The 19,315-nt window shown below is 41.9% G+C and overlaps 1 protein-coding gene across 1 annotated transcript in view; it reads left to right on the forward strand.

Moving 5' to 3' along the window:
• slc27a6 (solute carrier family 27 member 6) overlaps positions 1–19,315 on the forward strand; it is a gene marked incomplete at its 5' end in the record, with an annotated part of 39,203 nt that overhangs the window by 15,907 nt on the left and 3,981 nt on the right. Inside the window, 6 exons of the mRNA XM_079178654.1 lie at positions 1,925–2,049; positions 4,326–4,520; positions 14,888–14,978; positions 15,066–15,264; positions 16,903–17,000; positions 17,188–17,318. Coding sequence (XP_079034780.1) covers positions 1,925–2,049; positions 4,326–4,520; positions 14,888–14,978; positions 15,066–15,264; positions 16,903–17,000; positions 17,188–17,318 — 839 coding nt within the window. The remainder of the gene's footprint in view (positions 1–1,924; positions 2,050–4,325; positions 4,521–14,887; positions 14,979–15,065; positions 15,265–16,902; positions 17,001–17,187; positions 17,319–19,315) is intronic.

Below are 19,315 nucleotides of genomic sequence, written 5' to 3' on the forward strand. Positions count from 1 at the left end.
GACTCATGTCTGTCATGGCTGCTGTGACATTTCCAATTACCTGTTGCTATGAAACTGCCATCACATTTTCTGATGTCAACATCAAAAGTGTTCCTTGAGTAAAGAACTGAACAAACATCTGTATTTATGGTCCGTTTGTGATGAACTGTCATGCCCTCATCTCCTGATCTGATAATAATCCCAGTCTGTATCTCAAACGTGATCACAAAACATGACAGAAATATTATACTCTTATCTACAACAATAAGTTAAGACATTCTTTAAATGACATCCTTTGCTTGTTGTCTCCTATATTATATGTTGTGATTTTGCAAATAAATCAGCAAATCAGACATGCATGGATCATGTCTACAATGTCGAAAAGTAAATATAGAGTGTGTCAACATGTTGCAGTGTCATTAAACTTTCCAGTATTGGTTAGTCCCAAGTCCCAGTTTCCATCAGACAGTCACAGATCATATACAGGTCTCTCTAATCGCATTTGACGACAATCAGTTAATTAGTTAGCTGTTTCCAGTAAACTGATTTGGCAATGTCCACCCCTCTGCCAGAGAGCCCCACCTGACCTAGTAGTATAGGGTACAATGGTGAGTACCATAAGTAAGATTGAATGGGTCTTATCAGCACCAATCTGATGCTTCAGGGGCGTCAAGGGAACTTTTCATTATTTAACGGTTTATTACCAAGTACGTTACACATACAATGAATTTGAACAAGTCGTGGAGGGATGGCAGATTGCAGCCAATCAGCCTCTCAGCAAAGCGAATGATATGCTGAGGGGGATGGAGGAGGAGAGGATGGACTCAATGATGGCAGTGTAGAAGTGCACCATCATTGTCTTTGGCAGGTTGAACTTCTTCAGTTGCCTCAGGAAGTACATCCTCTGCTGAGCCCTCTTTGTGATGGAGCTGATGTTAAGCTCCCACTTTAGGTCCTGGGTTATGGTGGAGCCCAGGAAGCCAAAGATAGGGACAGGTGGGAATGCATTCTTGCGGAAATCCACAACAATCGCCACTGTCTTTAGAGCGTTGAGTTCTAAGTTGTTAAGTCCGCACCAGGTCACCAGATGGTCTATCTCCCACCTGTAGGCTGACTCATCCCCACCAGAGATGAGTCCAATGAGGGTGGTGTCATCTGAGAACTTCAGAGCTCGAGGGTCACCAGTTCCAGTCCCCGTATGAATCGAGCATGGAGGGTGGCCACTTTGCCTCACTGCAGAGTTGCCCCTTGAGCAAGCCACCGAACCCCACCGTACCATCCTAATGGATTGGTTAAATGCAGAGATACATTTCATTTCTGCTGGGTACAATTGTGTGTGACATTATGAGTTGATTTACATTTTCATACAGGTAACCAGGTTTCTAATCGTCTTTTTACAAGTTTGCATGTGCAGGACAAGAATGCTCATTTATTTTTGATAAATTCACACACTTTTGCGCTGTCCGCCCTCCTGTCCTCTCTGTGCTGTCAGTCTGCTCCAACACAGACACCAAAAAACATACAAAATCAAATCAGGCAGCATCTTCGATTTAAATAAGGTCAAGGGTAAGGAACAAATGTGCTTACTGACCTGCAGCGTGTAAATGAAAACAGCTGTCAACACTTTTACCTTTTAAACATGTCAGAAGACACTTGCATGTCTTTCACCTTTAGCATTGTGTTGTGAGTGCATCTTCGCAAAAGAACAAGAGATTTAAACAGTACATGGACCTGCATAGTAACACAACGCTCTACAGCACCTCTTATTACCCTGTCAGCAAAATAATTCAAACATATAGTACAGTGTATATGGGAATTAAATACCAATCTATAAAAATGATTCAAGCTTCCTATTTGCATTTATAAACACATGGAGTAGATAAAGCTGGTATTTAAAATAGGAGAATATGAGAATTGAATGTCATTGTTATCTGTTCTACCACAGGTGCAACCTGCGTCTTAAAGAAGAAGTTCTCAGCCTCCCAGTTCTGGAATGACTGTAGAAAACACAACGTTACTGTTTTCCAGTATATCGGTGAACTCTGCAGATACCTCTGCAACCAGCCCAAGGTAATGTGCTGTTTGGAATTCAACTTGAAAGTGTTAATAACCTCTTGCAAAAATAATATCACGCTTGTCTCTGCTCGGGCACACTGACGGCACCAAAACGCTTCATTTCTGGTTCATTTTGGATAACATTTCTGTTAACCGCCTAAATGAAAATATACTCTGTGGAAAACCTTCTGGTTTGCTATGACACAAATAAAGTACCTTTTAGTAGTGTGCCCCCATTCTGGCAACTTATCTTGATAGTAATTCCCTCCTTTCTGTGTGATTGTTGAATATGAATTTGAAGTCAAGTTTAAGTGCTTTGTCTTCTTTCTGATAGACTGACACCTAAACCATTGATCTTCAAAGTACCTAAAAGTTTTCGTCTTTCCTAAACTTTTTATTCTATACTTAGTGCTGTTATTATCTCGACATGACTTACCGCCATGTTATTCACATTTGACACCGGGCTAGAAAACAGAATGACGGAGCAAGTGAGTTAGAGTAGAGCAACGGGGAAAAAAGCGTCAATGCTTTACACTCCTTTACAGTCACTGTCACTTGTGAATCCGATAAATAAAATTGTACACAATTGCAGCAGGAAGACAAGCGTGGCCTTTGTTTTGAGGCTGTTTGCGTCCTCCCATTGGTGGACGCTCAGACATGCACGCACACAGAGTGTGAGGGCCGAGCTCATTGCCTCTTGAGGCCGGACTCAAAGTCCCCTTTGTCCACTCTCTCTCTGTTATTCGGCTGCGTGGGTGGAAGGCTGGCAATGACTGTCCTCGCCGCTGATTGGCAAATGAAAAATGTGGACATGCAAGCGTGAGTACCATTTACCGCCGGCATGCTGTCTTATGCACAGTGACCATTGAGCAATCATGGCAAATACCATGCACGCATTTTCTGTATTTTTTTTCCAATTTTGTTTTTCATGATCAGGTGTGCAGAAGTGTTTATGGTATACTTTTTGCATTTCAAATTCCAATGTAGTCGTTATTCTTTAATTCTAATGAAATCAAATGATTCAATAAGGAGTGCGATGAAACCATTCTCAGTGCACATTTCCCAGTTTGTACATCCTCGATTCCTTTCCTTGCCTCTTCTCCTCACGTCTTAGTCCCCACCTATGGGAGATGCGAGGGTGGAGCCTCGGAGCCGCCAATTTAAGATACGCCAATTAAATATCACGTGATGCACAGCTGCAACAGATGTCATTTGTTTTGTTATAATTTATTAATTAATGATCTATCAGATGAGCATAGCAGTGTTCATGTCAACTTATATATTTACTGTTCATTTTATTCATGACAAGAATGTTCGGATGCTATATATTTACACACACACACTCACACATATATAAGGGCTATAATAAATATTTAATAAAGCTTTTATGTTTCATTGTGTGAAGCGCTACAAATGTTTGTGTGAAAAGTACCGTACATAGAAAGTGACATATTGTGTATATAATTGAGTGATATTTATATTATATATATCTTGTCTATCTATATATGACAACATGAAATACAGCAAATTAGTGCTGAAGAAGAGAATGTTGCCACTGATATGCCACTGACAGCAGCTGTTTGCACTTCTAAACATCATGTCAGGATTATAGCAGTTGTAGTCTACATTCAATATAATAACAGAAGTGATGTCATTAAGGTCAGGCCTCTTTTGTTTGTTTACGGATGCCCAAAAGACTTCCGTAAAGGATACACAGTTGTATCTTCGCTTATAGCTCCTACAGAAGCCTCCTCGCTTCTCCAGGTGAATTTTAGGAACTGGGACGCACTTCAAGATGCAGCACTGAGATTGATTTCCGGATCACAAACCGGAGGAGCGAGAAGACAAGGAGGCAGAAAATTGGGAAATTAGAAACGGCCCTTTGTCTGGCCGCGCTGTTAATAGATACACCAGTTCTTCTTCTTCTGTTATCTGACAGAGTAGTTGCTCAAGGTGTGTTGGCCGCCTCCAGTGGTCAATACACGCAGGGCTGGATTACCAACCAAGAAAAGCCAGGCAACTGCCCCTCTGCTCCAGACCCTCATGGGCCCCAAAGGCCCCATGCTGATTGCATTTCAGTTAGTGTGTTGTCAAATAATTGCAAATGTGTTCCATGTTCCTCTATGAGTTTGTGTGTTCCAATCATTGCTTTGCTTGTTACACACACACTAGATTATTTTTCTCGAGGGCTGCAGTTTAACAGCTCGTTGCCTAGCGTCATGGAGAAATGATCTGTTGTCAACCGTCAGATCTACTTTGCTAACGTCATCTCGTCCCTCTCCCCACGTCAGACAGCGGCGGATCAAGTTCACAAGGTGCGGATGGGAGTCGGGAACGGGCTGCGGCAGGACGTGTGGCGGGAGTTCCAGAGTCGCTTTGGAAACATTAAAATGTGCGAGGTGTACGGCTCCACCGAGGGAAACCTGTGTTTCATGAACCACATCGGCAAGATCGGAACCGTGGGCCGCTCCCACTTCTTCTACAGGGTGAGCACTCGGTGACCTCTTGAACCCTAAGCCTATTTTTAGGCCTCTGCTCGAAAATGTCATACCCATACTCAAAGAGGCTTATCTCTCTAACTACAAGGTCTGAATAATTTCAATGGAATAATAACACTAACACTTGTGAGATTTGTTAATATGTGTACATATCAGTGTATATGTTACTGGTTAATGCTGAATGAATATAACACACGGCTCAAATTGAAAATGTTCAGGTTCGCCTGAAAAAATTTTATTAATTTTTTTGATTTGAAATGATGCAGATACACCCAAATCAACCCTCACAAGTCATAGTACAACGCGTATATATGGAGATGGTGTTAGTAGTCTAGTTAGTAAAAAGCACCTTATTTTTTTAAAGTGTTTGCAAACCAAATGTTATTGCACTTTTGTTCATATAGCAGTACTTTTAAAATAAAAGTGCGCAATACACTACTTTTTAATTCATTATTGAATTTTGCACATAACAATGCGATTAATCGCAGAAAATCATGCGATTAGTCGCGATTAAAAATTGTAATCGTTGCCCAGCACTAATATATATATATATATATATATATATATATATATATATGATATATTAGATATATAAGACTCAGTGGCGGGCCATGCATTTTATACCTGGGCCTTCTGTGCTGTCCTACTACAGTTGAATTACCTCCTAATAACCTCATTATGACTCATCAATCCAGCAAACCTGCAGCGGATCCACGCATTCCACCACACAAGAGCACGAGCCATTCAAATACTATTCATAAAAACGACACGATAGACAAATGAACAGTAGTAACGTTACTATGTAAAAAAACAAACACGCAGTTTATCACTACCCGAAACTTAAAGAGTTTAATCCCAGTACATCGTTTCAGTTCCAGTAAGAAGTCTTTCTCGATTCATGGAGCCAGTGATGACAGTCGAGCCTCCCCAGTTGTATTTCGCCGGTCTGCTGCGGCAGGTTCACAGCAGGCCGGGATCCCACCTCCGCCGGGGCACCCGCCGGCCGGCGCAGACCGCACGTCAGGACGCGGTTGTGGAGATGTTTCCCTGCGAAAGTGTTCGTTGAGTTGTAGATCCACTCGAGTCTCTCCAAAAGTTTTCAAATGCTATGGTGTCCTCAGGTTAGCGTAGCATAGCTCCAAACCCAGCCATAAAATGTGCAACGCTTCTACGTCAGCAAGAAACACTGTTCATACAAATCCTTTTCCTGGCTGAGTCAGGGCTGCCAGCTGTGGCGTTGACTGACCATTTCTTATGATGTCCAGCTTTTCCTGAAATGTCCATCTTGAGAAATGCGTTGTCAGTAACTCCGCCACTAAATCCGTTTCTCCTCCTTATTCAGCCACTGAGTGTTGAAAAAACAAAGCTAGGTAAAAAAATAATTAAACTACACCAAGCAAAACCCTAAAAATGTTATAATTTCTTTCAATTTGAACTCTTACTCCTCCAACTAAGCTCTGCTCGCAAGTTAAGTTTCGTTTCACAATAGTCACGTGCTCGCCCACTGACCAATCACAGCGCACACTGAGCTGCACTTAATGCTGACGTAGTTGTAGGCCAGCTAGCCGCTCTGGCGCGTCAAATAATTTCAAACTAAAGATCTGATTGGTTGAACACTATGACAATCAACAATATCGTCCCCATTCACTTAAACTGCACATGGATTCACTGGTGAGTCTGCAGGCCTGGGGCCTCTCTTCTACCTAGAGACACAGAGGTGAAATCTGATTGGATAAAAGCTCTACTTAAAACAAGCTGCACTGAAGCAGAGCAACTGAGGAAGGTAAGATAATGGGAAAAATATTTTTATAAATTATAATACATATAAGAAAAAATTAAATGTATTTAAGAAAAAATATTAAATTATAAAATAGCTCTAACTTTGTGATTCTGTTTAGGCCAGCAGAGAAGGCTTTGCATGCCCTGACGGCCACCACTGATAAGACTGTAATGTTAACCCTTGCAGACAAAGTATATAGCATACAGAAACGGCTATCAAAAAGTCCTTATATGGCCAATTTACATGGAATAAAGTATGATTTGTTATGATTGAATAATCATAGAACATGAATGAGTTAAAGCATGTGTACCTTTGTCATGCACCCTACTGTGCACAACCCACAGCAGGCATGTATGTGCATGCAAACACATTCATGCATTGACAGTGGTGTTTTTAGGTGGAAGGAAATGGTAAAAAAACGCTTTGGATGGATGCAAAACCAGAAAATTACACAATTTGACTGTTCGTTATTTCTATTTTACATTTTCCACACAGTTCAGATGACAGTGGCAGGCCGTGCATTTTACACCTGGGCCTTCAGTGCTGTCCATCTACAGTTGAACCACCTCCTAATAACCTCATTATGACACCACAGCTAGGGTTATTATTTGTTTCTAGGGGTGTAGCAATACACGTATTGGTATTAAACTGTTCGGTACGAGGCTTACGAACTGAACTATACATTTGAATAATACTAGTGCATTTAGAAAATGCAGAAGCTTAAATTGTAGGAAATATAATGTTTTCGGTGGACTTCGCTCAACATGGCAACCCACCACGTAAAAGACACTCTGACCCCGGAAACAAAACATTGTGCCTTGGTTGGGCGCATGTGTTCTGGGAGGCACACTATGCTAAACTAGCTTAGCGGGAAAACAACAGCAGCACACAAGCTACAAACTCTCCCCGCAGCGTTTAGGCAGCTGTTCCCTACTGATTCAAACAGGGCTAAAGCAATCGCCACACAATCCCCATTTCTCCAGAATGCTTGGTTAAAGAAAACAAAACCCCAAACAGAATCATGTCCGACCCTAACCCCGCGAATGACGGGATGCTTCTTCATTAAGTAAATGGTAAAAAGTAATCGATATTGTTGATTGTCATAGTCTTCAACCAATCAGATCTTTAGTTTGACATGTTGGGCGTATTCTTTGACGTGCCAGAGCTACCGAGGTAGTCTACATTAAAGTGCAGCTCAGCAATAACGTGCGGTGTGATTGGTCAGTGGGCTAGCGTGACTGTTGTAACGCTGAACCTGCTAGCAGAACTTAGTAGTTAGTAGTAACAGTTCAAGTTGAAAGATATGTAAGAAGTTATGACATTGACATGACATTTTTAGCGTTTTGCTTGATGTAGATTCTTTTTTTTTTACCTAGCTTTGTTTCTTTAACACTCAATGGCTGAAGGAGGAGAAATAGATTTCTCAAGAAGGACATTTCCAGAAAAACTGGACATCGTAAGAAAGTGTCGGCCAACCCCACAGCTAGCAGCCCTGACCCAGCCAGGAAAAGGATTTGTACGAATTCCTGGCTAACAGCGTCGGAGAAGCTTTACACATGTTCTGGCTAAGAATGCGTTTTATTTGCGAATGAGCGTCTTGGTGTTTGGAGCTGTTTGGAGCTATGCTACGCTAACCTGAGGTGGCTAACCAAGGCAGCAACACGACACCATAGCACGGCAGGACACTTACAAGCTACGGTGCTTTTGAAAACTTTTGCTGAGACCCGAGTGGATCTACAACTCAATGAACACGTTCGCAGGAGGACCTCTGGCTGGAAGTGAACCGCACCGATGTTCTGTACAACCGCGTCATTGAACTCTTTGTAATCAAAGAAAGGGGGATGGACTTTGTCTTTAGTGAACAGCAGCTTTGGTAAGTGAAGTGCTTTTGTGTTTTTACATCTGCAGTAGCGTTACTACTGTGTTAGATTTTCTATTGTGTCGTTTTTATGATATGGTTAATATGGTTCCCTCTGATGTGAATAATATTTTAATGGTGCTCTTCAGTGTGTGGATGAATACATGTTTTAGCACTGCAGTGTTGCTGGATTGATGTGTCATTCTTTGTTGTCATATGAATATATACGACTGGTTCTTGTGAGTTTGTTCTTGTCATTGTGTTAGTTACATTGATTTTGACTATACATGTATGCATTGTCCGTTAAACTGCAAAGTCTACCGAGCGGGTCTCAGGCCTCTCTTCTTACCAAGAGACATAGGGATGAAACCTGATTGGCTTTGCTGGCCCTGACGGCCCACCACTGTCAGATGATTATCCAACAGCACTCATTAACTTGCTGTTATACTGCGCAATTCCCTATTTTGAAAGCTGTCAGTTTGGGTAGCTTGCCAAATTTTGCCACGTTGTCCTGCTGCTTTTGTGTTTGGTAATCCTGTCGGGAAGATGATCAAGATCTTGAAAGGCTGTTCTTGACCAGGTACCATCCCCTTCTTCGTGTCTACTCTGACACTCTACCAGGCGCTCTTGATATTGCATGCATGGGGCTGTGCCCACATAGCGGCACCCAGCAACCCAGGATATTTGATGTCATGCATTCATCCAGAATTACGTTCATTTCTATAAGTTACTCAGTACCACTAAACCCACACCTCTACCGCTGCCAGCAGGCGGGACTTTGCCCCCAAATGACTCATCGCCTCTATGTGTTTTGTAAATTTGTTATGTAAATTTGGATGGCAACCCAGGTTTCTAGTAAGCTTTTGTTTGCTTACAACCCACATTCACTCTCCAAGCATCGTTGCTAATCGGGCACATCTTTTGTCCAAGGCTTGAATTTGTGAGGGGTGGGGGAGGGTTAACCAGCTTAGAGGAGATCTGTCAGGTCCTGTATTGTTATCCTCCATCAGAGGGATCTTTGAGGGGTCAACCAACTGATTGTACTCTACATGGTGTGGACACCGTGTCATGAACACCTGTGGTGGTCCACTTTAACAATTACTGTCTGTCTGTAGCATAACATCTTCATTTTAGTGATGGAAATTACAATATTTCTTGATTTTTATGTTTTATAACAGATCGTATTATTTCACACAGAAATGTGTTCAGCCTTCATGGGTTTACAAAACAACACAATATAGACTAGATCCAGAATAGAATGAGCGCACAGATCTGTCTGACACTACGGAGTACAAAAATTTAAAAAATAGCAACTCGCATATCTAACTAAGTTTTCAGACCATGTTTCATGTCTCCATGAATACCTCTTTAACTCCACCCCTCTTTACCACAGACCCATTTATGTCCTCTTAAAAGGGTGGGCGCTGGATCTTTAGGATGAGATAGCAGGTCAACAGTAGAACAGTAGTTCTAGTCTTAAATCACAAATTAAAACATATTAATTCATTAAAATAGATTGTGAATGTGTATAAGGTCTTTGAACTTTATGATGGAAGTGTGTGATGGAGATTTTGTGCTAAACTTTTTTTACCACGGGACAATTGATAAAAATGAAGAAATATCTCTCCAAAATACCACATTAAGACACCAAGCTCTAGAGCAGGGGTCGGCAACCTTTACCATCCAAAGAGCCATTTTGCCCTATTTTTCACCAAATAAAATGTGTCTGGAGCCGCAGAAGCTATTTGATATCACAGCTTATATAGTTTTGTATATAGTTATATTATATATACAAAAACTATAGTTTGTTGTATTTGTGAAATTATAGAACAAGAATAAAGACAATTCTTGACATTTTATTGCTACCTGTTTTGGATTTATCCATTGATAGTGTAGCGCCAATACTTTATGATAATAATAAAACAATAAACACGGGGCTACGTGATCTGCGCCAAGACGGCAGCAACTTTATTCACTTCTCCCACACTTCACCAGAACCTCTTTTTCTCTTTCCGTCTCATCCTCCACAATAAAAGCCCCAAACACAGACACAGGAACACTGCTTCCTAGAGCTCTTAACGTGCTCAACATAATAGCTTACAATAGTTTAGTGAGGGCGGAGGTCTGCAAATCCTATATGATTAGCCAGCTGCAGGGAAAGGAGCTTGACAGCGACGTAATAGGATGTGGCGCACATTTGAGTTGACAAACTATTAAAACATTTTTTATTTTTGGCGGTGTGTCCAGCGACGTTATCAGGGAGCCGCAACAGAGGGGCTGAAGAGCCGCATGCGGCTCCGGAGCCGCGGGTTGCCGACCCCTGCTCTAGAGGAACACCACAGAAGGATCCATGCTGGGATTTAGTATTAAAAACTTTTTTACATTTGTAGATTTCTGCAAGAATTGCATTTTTCAGCAATTGATAGGGGAGCACTTCTGTTCTGGAAACTACTCAGAAACCACCTTATTGTCAATAAACATAGAGAAGCCGTAGATCCTCTGAAGTTCCTCGGTCTCTAGTTTGTGGATGTAAAGTTTCATGAGACTGTGATTATCCTAGAGGTCACATCAGGTCATTTTACACAGTGACTCAAGTTTCAAAAAATGGTCTCACTACAATGAAATGGCTACTTTGGAGACTAACATCGTCACACATGAATATATTATATATTGATTAGTCTCAGATACCCAGTCACACCCAGTTTATGCAATTTAAAGACTGTATGCAAAAATATTTAAATACACAATTTCTAGATAAGGAACACACATTTATCCTGCCTGCAAAAAGAAAAAAATGTTTGTCTTAAACTGCATGTTTTCATTTACATATCTAGAGGTGAGAGGTCAAGGGACCCCTGTGAATATGGCCATCAGCTCATGTATTTTAATTATAAATGGCATACAACACAACATACTACAACAATAATCATGTTTATTTTGTGGTCAATATAACAATATTTTGCAATGCAATTGATGTTGTATAATATAAAGGAATATTAAATAATTCATTATAATTACAATAAACTGTAGTGTCGGGTTATTAACGGCATTATGAACTGAAACCTAGAGGTAAAGTCTTCCTGAATGATGGGTTCTAGTGAGCTGGACGTCTGTTGAGACAGTGAGGGAGGCGGACCTGTGAAGTGGCTTTTCCTGAGGCTGAGGTAGGTATTAGCCTCACTAATGCTCATCTGTGGAGCGGTTCATTAGTTATGAAAGAGTGATTACATGTGTTTAGCTCTAATCTCTGACCTCGGCTATTCTTAGATCTGGCTCACTGATTTTCCTGCTGGCTCACGAACCGTTATAAAATATAGTTATAAAAGTGAAGTTATAAAACATAATGATGTCAGGACACACGTGGAGCCTTGCAGAGGTATCCCCCCTCCTTCGTGTCCTATTTTGTTACATTACAACCTACAATTAAAATGTTTTTATTTGGGTTTCATTAAATGGACCTCCACAAAATAATAAGTGCGTGCATATGTATTCAGCCCCTTTGCTATGAAGTTCATAAAAAGATCTGGTGCTACCAAATCTACACAAGTCACATAATTAGTGAAATAAAGTCCACTTATGTGCAATCAAAAGTGTCACATGATCTCACGGATCACCATTAGATCCACTATTACAAAAAGGAAAGAATATGGCAGCACAATCAACCTGCCGAGAGAGGACCACTATTTATATAGCAGGTAAGTCGTTAGTCAGAGAGACAACAGAAACCAAAAATAACCCAGAAGGACTATCTGACCATAGGACCACTTTAAGCCGTACACTCCACAGAGCTGGGCTTTATGGAAGAGTGGCCAGAAAATAAAGCAGTGACTTAAAGGAGAAATTAAGAACGTGTTTGGAGTCTCTCACATGCAAACTCAGTGTTTCTGAAAACTTGCTATATTTTAAAGGAATATCTTTCAATAGGGGAAAAGTTCATTCTCGAGTAGTTTGGTATGCAAAATTTTAAAAAAATACTTCCACCACTATTTTCGGGCCTTTCAGTTGCATCTCACATTCTAATCTCAGTGACAACTGAGCAAACGCCATTCACTGATAAAGACCCTGAGACCCCACAATTCACAAACATGTCCAAGATCTTCGTGATGGAATTTAGGAGGTCCTTTAATCAGTCTAACATTTTTTTAATGTTGATAACTGCTTCCAAAGTTTCACTTCTTCTCATACTGGTACTCATTGGCAAAATGAGACCTCTGCTTCATCAGACAACGGGCTAGTAATGATCCAGCTCTAATAAACCATCTCCCACTAGATGCAAAGTCCAAAACCAGTGAATTGTGGCTCTCAAAAAATGGAGACCCAAACAGCTAACACTGGGCCTACAATGGAACTGCTTCACAGACATGCTGGATTAAAAGAACAGATCGATCATTTACCATCAGCCTTGACGCGAAATATATACAAGGTGCTGGCAAGCCTTAAAACAAGGTCCCTGAACTCGGGTATCAAGTATTCTACATGGGTATGGATGTAATCTTTGTTATCCTCTTTGTCATTAATATGCAACCATCAAACTGTTAATGATATTTTATAATATTCAGGAGGGCTAACGTTAGCCAGCTCTCTCCATAATGTTTCCTAATACTACTAGGAGGTGGCGCCAAATACTATATGCTTCTATAAATCTGGACCATTATAAAGATTCCTGGATGAGATTTAGAAAATAGTTTAATTTTGAGCCTGCTACTACCATTAGAACAAAATAGTTTTACAGTTGCTCAGACATTTTTCACAGCTGACATGTTGACATGTTACAGCAGGAAAGACACCACTGTAAATAATAACTTTAATAATAATAATACATTTTATTTGCATAGCGCTTTAAAAAGGTACTCACACTTTATATGGTAAAAACAGAAACAATAGAATTAATTACAGTAAAAACAAAATAGATGTAAAGAAAAACATACATAACTGTGTTTTAAGTGCAGTTTTTAAAGTGGCGAGTGACGGAGAATGTCTGAGGTGCTGGGGGAGAGAGTTCCAGGGGGAGGGGGCAGTGATGGAGAAGGACCTGTCCCCCCAGGTTCGATGCTTGGACAGAGTAGGGGGGGAAAGGAGGTTGGGAGCCAGTGGAGGTTTTGAAGGACTGGGGTGATGTGGTCTCTGGTGTGGGAGTGGGAGACTGGCAGCTGAGTTCTGGATGTATTGTAGTTTGTTGATGATTTTGGTGGATGAGCCGTACAGGATGCAGTTGCAGTAGTCCAGTCGAGAGGTGATGAAGGCGTGGATGAGTGTTTCAGCGGCTGTGGAGGAGAGGGAGGGGCGTAGACGGGCAATGTTCTGTGCTGTGATGAGATCTGAATCCATATTGAAATGGTTCATACAGTTGGTTTGAGTCAAGGTGGGTTTGGAGTTGGTGGGCAACAATGCGTTCCAGTATTTTAGACAGAAAAGGAGGGAGGAGCCAGTAGACAGGGAGGAGTTGGTGACAGAGAGGAGGAGGAGCCAGTAGACAGGGAGGAGTTGGTGACAGAGAGGAGGTGCGGGCAGAGGGCAGGGAGACATGCCATGGCTAAAGTAGTAGGGAAAGGGTCCAGGTCACAGGTCGGAGTCTTCATGCCAGAAAGTGATTTAGTGAGATCTGAGGGAGAGAATCGGGAGAGTGACCAGTCAGTTAGTGGAGGATTTACAGATACAGGGTTGGACATGGCGGGGCTGGAAGTGGCCAGTTGGTTGTAGAGGGTATACATTTGTGCTTTGTAGAATGACAGGAAGGAGTTGCATTTCACTGCTGTGGAGGAGTGGGAGAGATTGTCCATAGGTTTGAGGAGTTTATTTATCGTGGAGAAGAGGACCTTGGGATTGGCGGAACCAGAGTGGATGATGCCAGAGTAGTAGGTGGAGCGAGCAGTGTTGAGAGCCAGTTTGTATAGCTGTATGTATTCCTTGTAAGCCAGGGTGTGCACTGTGAGGCCGGTTTTGTTGCAGAGTAGTCTGCATCTCTAGTCTGCGTTTCAGGATTTCATGAGGTTCAGAGTTCCGTGGTGAACCAGGGAGCAGTACGGGTGAAACAGACCGTTCTGGTTTTGAGAGGGGCAAGCTGATCAAGGCAGGAGGATAGTGTGTTATTGTAGAGGTTGGCCAGGTGTGAGGGGGAGGGGCTAAGGGAGGGAGTGAATGTGGAGAATTTGTCAGTGAGACAGGCTGACAGGGATGAGGGGCAGACGGACTTGATACTACGGAGAGTGATGGTGCGCGTGAGTTTGGGTTCTGGGATGAGGATGTCGATCTCCATGATGACGGCTAGGTGGTCGGAGACGGTGAGGTCAGAGCCGGAGAGGTGGTGGATGGTGATTCCAGGTCCATCATGTCCACCAGGTCCAGGATGTGACCGCAGTTGTGGGTGAGCAAGTCAATGTGTTGAGTGAAGTTGAAGCATCTAAGCATGTCCAGAATTCTGGGGCTGTTTTACAGTCTGAGGAGTCGATGTGGATATTGAAATCACCGAGCAGCAGGATAGAAGGTGAGATGGAGCAGAGCTGGGTAAGGAATTCAGATAGGCCGGAGAGGAAGGCAGGGTTGGGTTTGGGGGGGCAGTGGATAATAAAGGCTTATTTTCCAGTTAGTGTCAGAATGCTTGCTGTCAAAAGTATCTGATTTTGAGTCCGAAGTTTTTTGTGGGTGATTCCATTCATCACTTTAGATTTGAACGCCTCTGGGTAATGTAATGATATTTTCTCTTTATTTTGTGTGTAGCTCTTGTTCAAGTACGATATGGTGAAATACGACATGGTGAAAGATGAACCAGTGAAAGATCCGTATGGCTTCTGTCAGCGAGTGGAAAAGGGTAAGAGAGATCTACACAAAAGATCTGTCTTTAAGATTTGTCATTCTTTGAAAGTTGAATCCACCTGACTTTCTGTCCTGTTTCTAGGTGAGACGGGGCTTTTACTGTCCAAGGTGAGCACCTTGAGCCCGTTCTTTGGCTACGCTGGAAGCAAGCAGCTGACAGAAAAGAAGCTGATGAGAAATGTGTTCGTGAAGGGAGACGCCTACTTCAACACGGGCGACCTCATGGCTGAAGACCAGGAGGGCTTCATCTGCTTCAGAGATAGAGTGGGAGACACCTTCAGGTACAGTGGCACGGGATGTGTGGAGATGTCTTTTCTGCAGGTACCAACCGAACACCGAGGCCTTCGTAGTCTTTCATTGGTCTTTAAAGGGTAACTTCTGTATTTTTTAACCTGGACCCTGTGATCCCATGTTTTTTTGTCTAAGTGATAATGGGGACAACAACCATTTTTTAATTTGGTCCAGAATTGAGCATTGAGTGAGAAGAGCGTTGCAGCCACTAAACAGGGTGCAATGAAATCATACTGGACAGTTCCTCACCGTCAGTTTACATCCACTTAAAGTGCTTATTATAATAATAAGTGTCTTATTATAAGAATCACAGCATGGGGAAATAGGATCCAGGTTTAGAAATACCAAAGCTACCCTAAAGAGTATGAACGCCCTGTACATGCTCGTAGCTTACGCAGCTCTGTCCACATGTTGAAGTGTCCTTGAAGGAAACACTCAACTACTGGAGTGAGAGGTTGTTTATGTCTCTTATTTTGTTTGACGTTGGTTAAAATGGGACCCCACAATTTATTTTATCTAGTAGAATTAAATTCAAAATTGCATTCTAATTTCTGTATATGTGGGCAATGTTTATGTTCTAAATGTGCTAATGTGAATATGAGTGCAGTATTAATACTATTTCAGTTTGATGACATTAAGGTGTGCTGCATGGCTTTTACCACCAGGTGATGTCTTTCAGTTATTACAAGCTGCAGTGTGTCGAAGAAGAATCCTTGTTGTTGTTTTTTTTGTTTGATTAGTAAGCTGAGTTCAGACTGAGTTCAGACAGACTTCAAACAGACGGTATCTCCGGTTCTGAAAAGTGAAGCCAATGCTTTATGTCTTAAACCTGCATTCTCTCTAATGACCATCAGGGGGCGACTCCTCTGGTTGTATGGAAGTCTGAGAAAATGACTCTACTTCCTCAGTAAACATTGTAAACATGAGTTTATGGTCTCTTCTTAAATACAACATGATGTTCATTTAGTAAATTATGTCCATTTACAGTCAAATAGACCATAAAGCAGAGTATACTTTAGGGCGGGGCTACCTTGTGATTGACAGGTCGCTACCAGAGGGCGTCTCTAAATCACGTAATTTTACTGCTGCTGCTCTCACAAAGCAAGTGCTTTTGCATGCAGTTTGCATTCAACTGGGACATACTACTTCCTCATAACATGGCACTTCCTGCTCATATATCTGCTGCGCAAAGGATTGTGGGTCAGGATAGCCAGAAAAGCATGCTGGCTTGTAAACTACATAATGCGACCGGATGCCGTAGAACATCTTGGTATTTTTGGCTTACTGCATTTGACACAGTATGTATTGGGACATACTAAACCTTTTTCTGGCACACTAAGTATTATTATGGGTATTGAAACATACAGGCAGTTTCCTGCTGCCTGTATGAAACATACAGGCAGTTTTTTTATTGAAACATACAGGCAGCCTTATTTTTGCCAATAAGGCGTACAGGCAGACTTCAGAGAGAGAACACATGCTGGTTTGTCTTTGTTGAATACAGAAATAAAACCACGCTGCAGCATCCACCTGTGTTTCTGGATCTTAAAAACAATATATTTTACTTTCAAATTTTCAGTTTCATATGCAGGGTCTATTTTTAAACCATCCCGTTTCCCTGATTTCAGGTGGAAGGGTGAGAATGTAGCGACGACGGAGGTAACGGAGATGCTCGGGCTGGTGGATTTCATCCAGGAAGTCAATGTGTATGGAGTGGAAGTGCAAGGTATGTTATAGACGCCTTTGAAAACTTCCAGTACAGATGTTTTCAGAATAGTGCCACATTTACTATTACATTTAGTACTGCAGTAATTTGCAGCTCAGTGAGCTGTGCTGTTTCTAGTACCGGTCCTGAGAATAATGACCAACACAGAGCTGGAGAGTGATGACATTGAACTGTGTTGTCCACACAGGGCACGAGGGTAGAGCGGGTATGGCCGCCGTGATCGTGAGACTGGGCCTCGCATTCAACGGCAAGAAGCTGTTTGAGCATGTAATGAGGGACGTCCCGGCGTACGCTCGCCCGCTGTTCATCAGGCTCCAGGTAACGAGCACGCCGACACACTGGATCTGCACCTGGATTATGTTGATGAGTGTTCTTCATAAAAGGGACTGTAGGGGAGTTTGTTAGACACCTGATCTCAGGCAGGTACACCTTCAGGGGGGTCAAAGGGTTCAGATGAACGCAGTAGTGGATTGAAAAGTACATTATTTACCTCTGAATTATAGTCACGAAGTAGAAGTATAAAGTAGCACAGTATACACAAGTAAAGTACAAATGTGTATAGTACTTTTTCACGGAAATTCTCTTGAAACACTAGAAGCTTGGACACTGATGGATTATTGAGCTTGTCATTGATCCATAATAGGAGACAGACAAAGTCGGCAGCCACCGTCTCCTCGTACAGAAGGAAAGCTGACCTCTACGGCTTTTCAGGAAACAAAGAAACTCGTTTCCATTGGCTAGCACAGCTCAATCTACAGATCTTTCAACCCTCTTGACTATTTCACAAAAGCACATTCCTTCCATTATGCGTATGTCTTAAACCAACCAACTCAGATATTTGATGAATTCTACCCTCACAACTTGAGTAAATGTACTTTGTAAAGTGTTAAGTCCTACCAGGGTTAAACTGACTATATGAATGCAGTCCGTTCACTCTGTGCACAGGCAGCAGCATGTCATGTGCTTGGTCAGTATGCGTGTTACGGCCTCTAGTGCCCATTAGGCACCAGTACCCTGAAAAGAATTGTGAATAAGACCGAATGAATGCAATGAACACTGTGAGGTGGGACATTGTTATTGAGCTCACGGTTGTTTGTCACAATTGTCCATCCATCTTTGAGGACAACAAGCGTCACTGTTTTTTACAATGACTTTAAATTGATAGAAAAATTGAGAGCAATCAAGGTTGAAGTTAGTGAACCTATGTGGACTTTATAACCGTTTATATTATGTCACATGACTTCCTCCTTTGCTCCCATCATAATTATTACAGCCACTAAAGTTTGCCGGCTTTTTTGGTATCCGTATCAGTTATCAACTGACCCATATCTATTAGGCTAATATCTGCTGATGAAGCCCATTCAGTCAGCTGGGACTCTTTAGTGTTACCTAGGAATCCTAACTGTAACTGTAGATGTGATTCTTCTATCAGCACTCGTCCTGTCAAGTCTAAATCTACACATACATGAAATTTCACATCTGCATTTAACGTTAGGAGCAGTGAGCTGCTGGAAAGAGCCCGGGGAGCAACTTGGGGTTCAGTGTCTCATTTAAGGACACTTTGACATGCAGACAGGAGGCGATGGGGATCAAACTGTGTTTGAAGGAGCACCCGCTCCAGCCCCTGCACCAGACCTTTAAAAAGAATGTACAAGGAGGTGGAGGAGCAGAAACCCCACCTCTTTTTTAATAGTTTATTCTCGGTAGTCGATGTATATACACATTAATACATGGTCAGGGAAATTTTAAATGTCATCATACAGTTTGCATAACCTTTCAATCATGTGTCGGTGTTCATGTTGTTTCCCATCCTCATTGCCATAATGTCCTATCAACAGTGCTGCTGCTGTTTGGCAGTTTTTTTAAATTTAAGACCAGGTCTATGCCATCCTTATTTAGGATTCCTTACTTAATTCCCAAGTTAGGACGATTCAATAATAGCTAAATTCCCAAGAGAAGATAGGATTTTTTCCTAAATGCAATTAGGAAACATGTTTCTGTAAATCCCTAATGAAGTTTCTGTATGGAGCCCCCTGAACTCTATAGTTGATGTCTAGAGCTGCAACTGCGACGACAATTCCCATTAATCTTTTATTAAATCCTCAATTATTTTCTCAGTTAATGAATTAATTTTCAGTCAGGAACACTCGTTATAGATTTTAACCATGTATTGCAACAAATGGAATACAGTTAAACTTGGCGATAATGGCTCCGCTCTTTGAATGCTCCCCGGATTAGCCAGCAGCTAATGAACTAAGACTGGGAGCACCGAGCAATAACCCCCAAAAACAACGGAACCAAACGCCAAGACTGAT

This window comes from Pholis gunnellus (genome assembly GCF_910591455.1).
Source record: "Pholis gunnellus genome assembly, chromosome: 18".
NCBI classification, from domain to species: domain Eukaryota; kingdom Metazoa; phylum Chordata; class Actinopteri; order Perciformes; family Pholidae; genus Pholis; species Pholis gunnellus.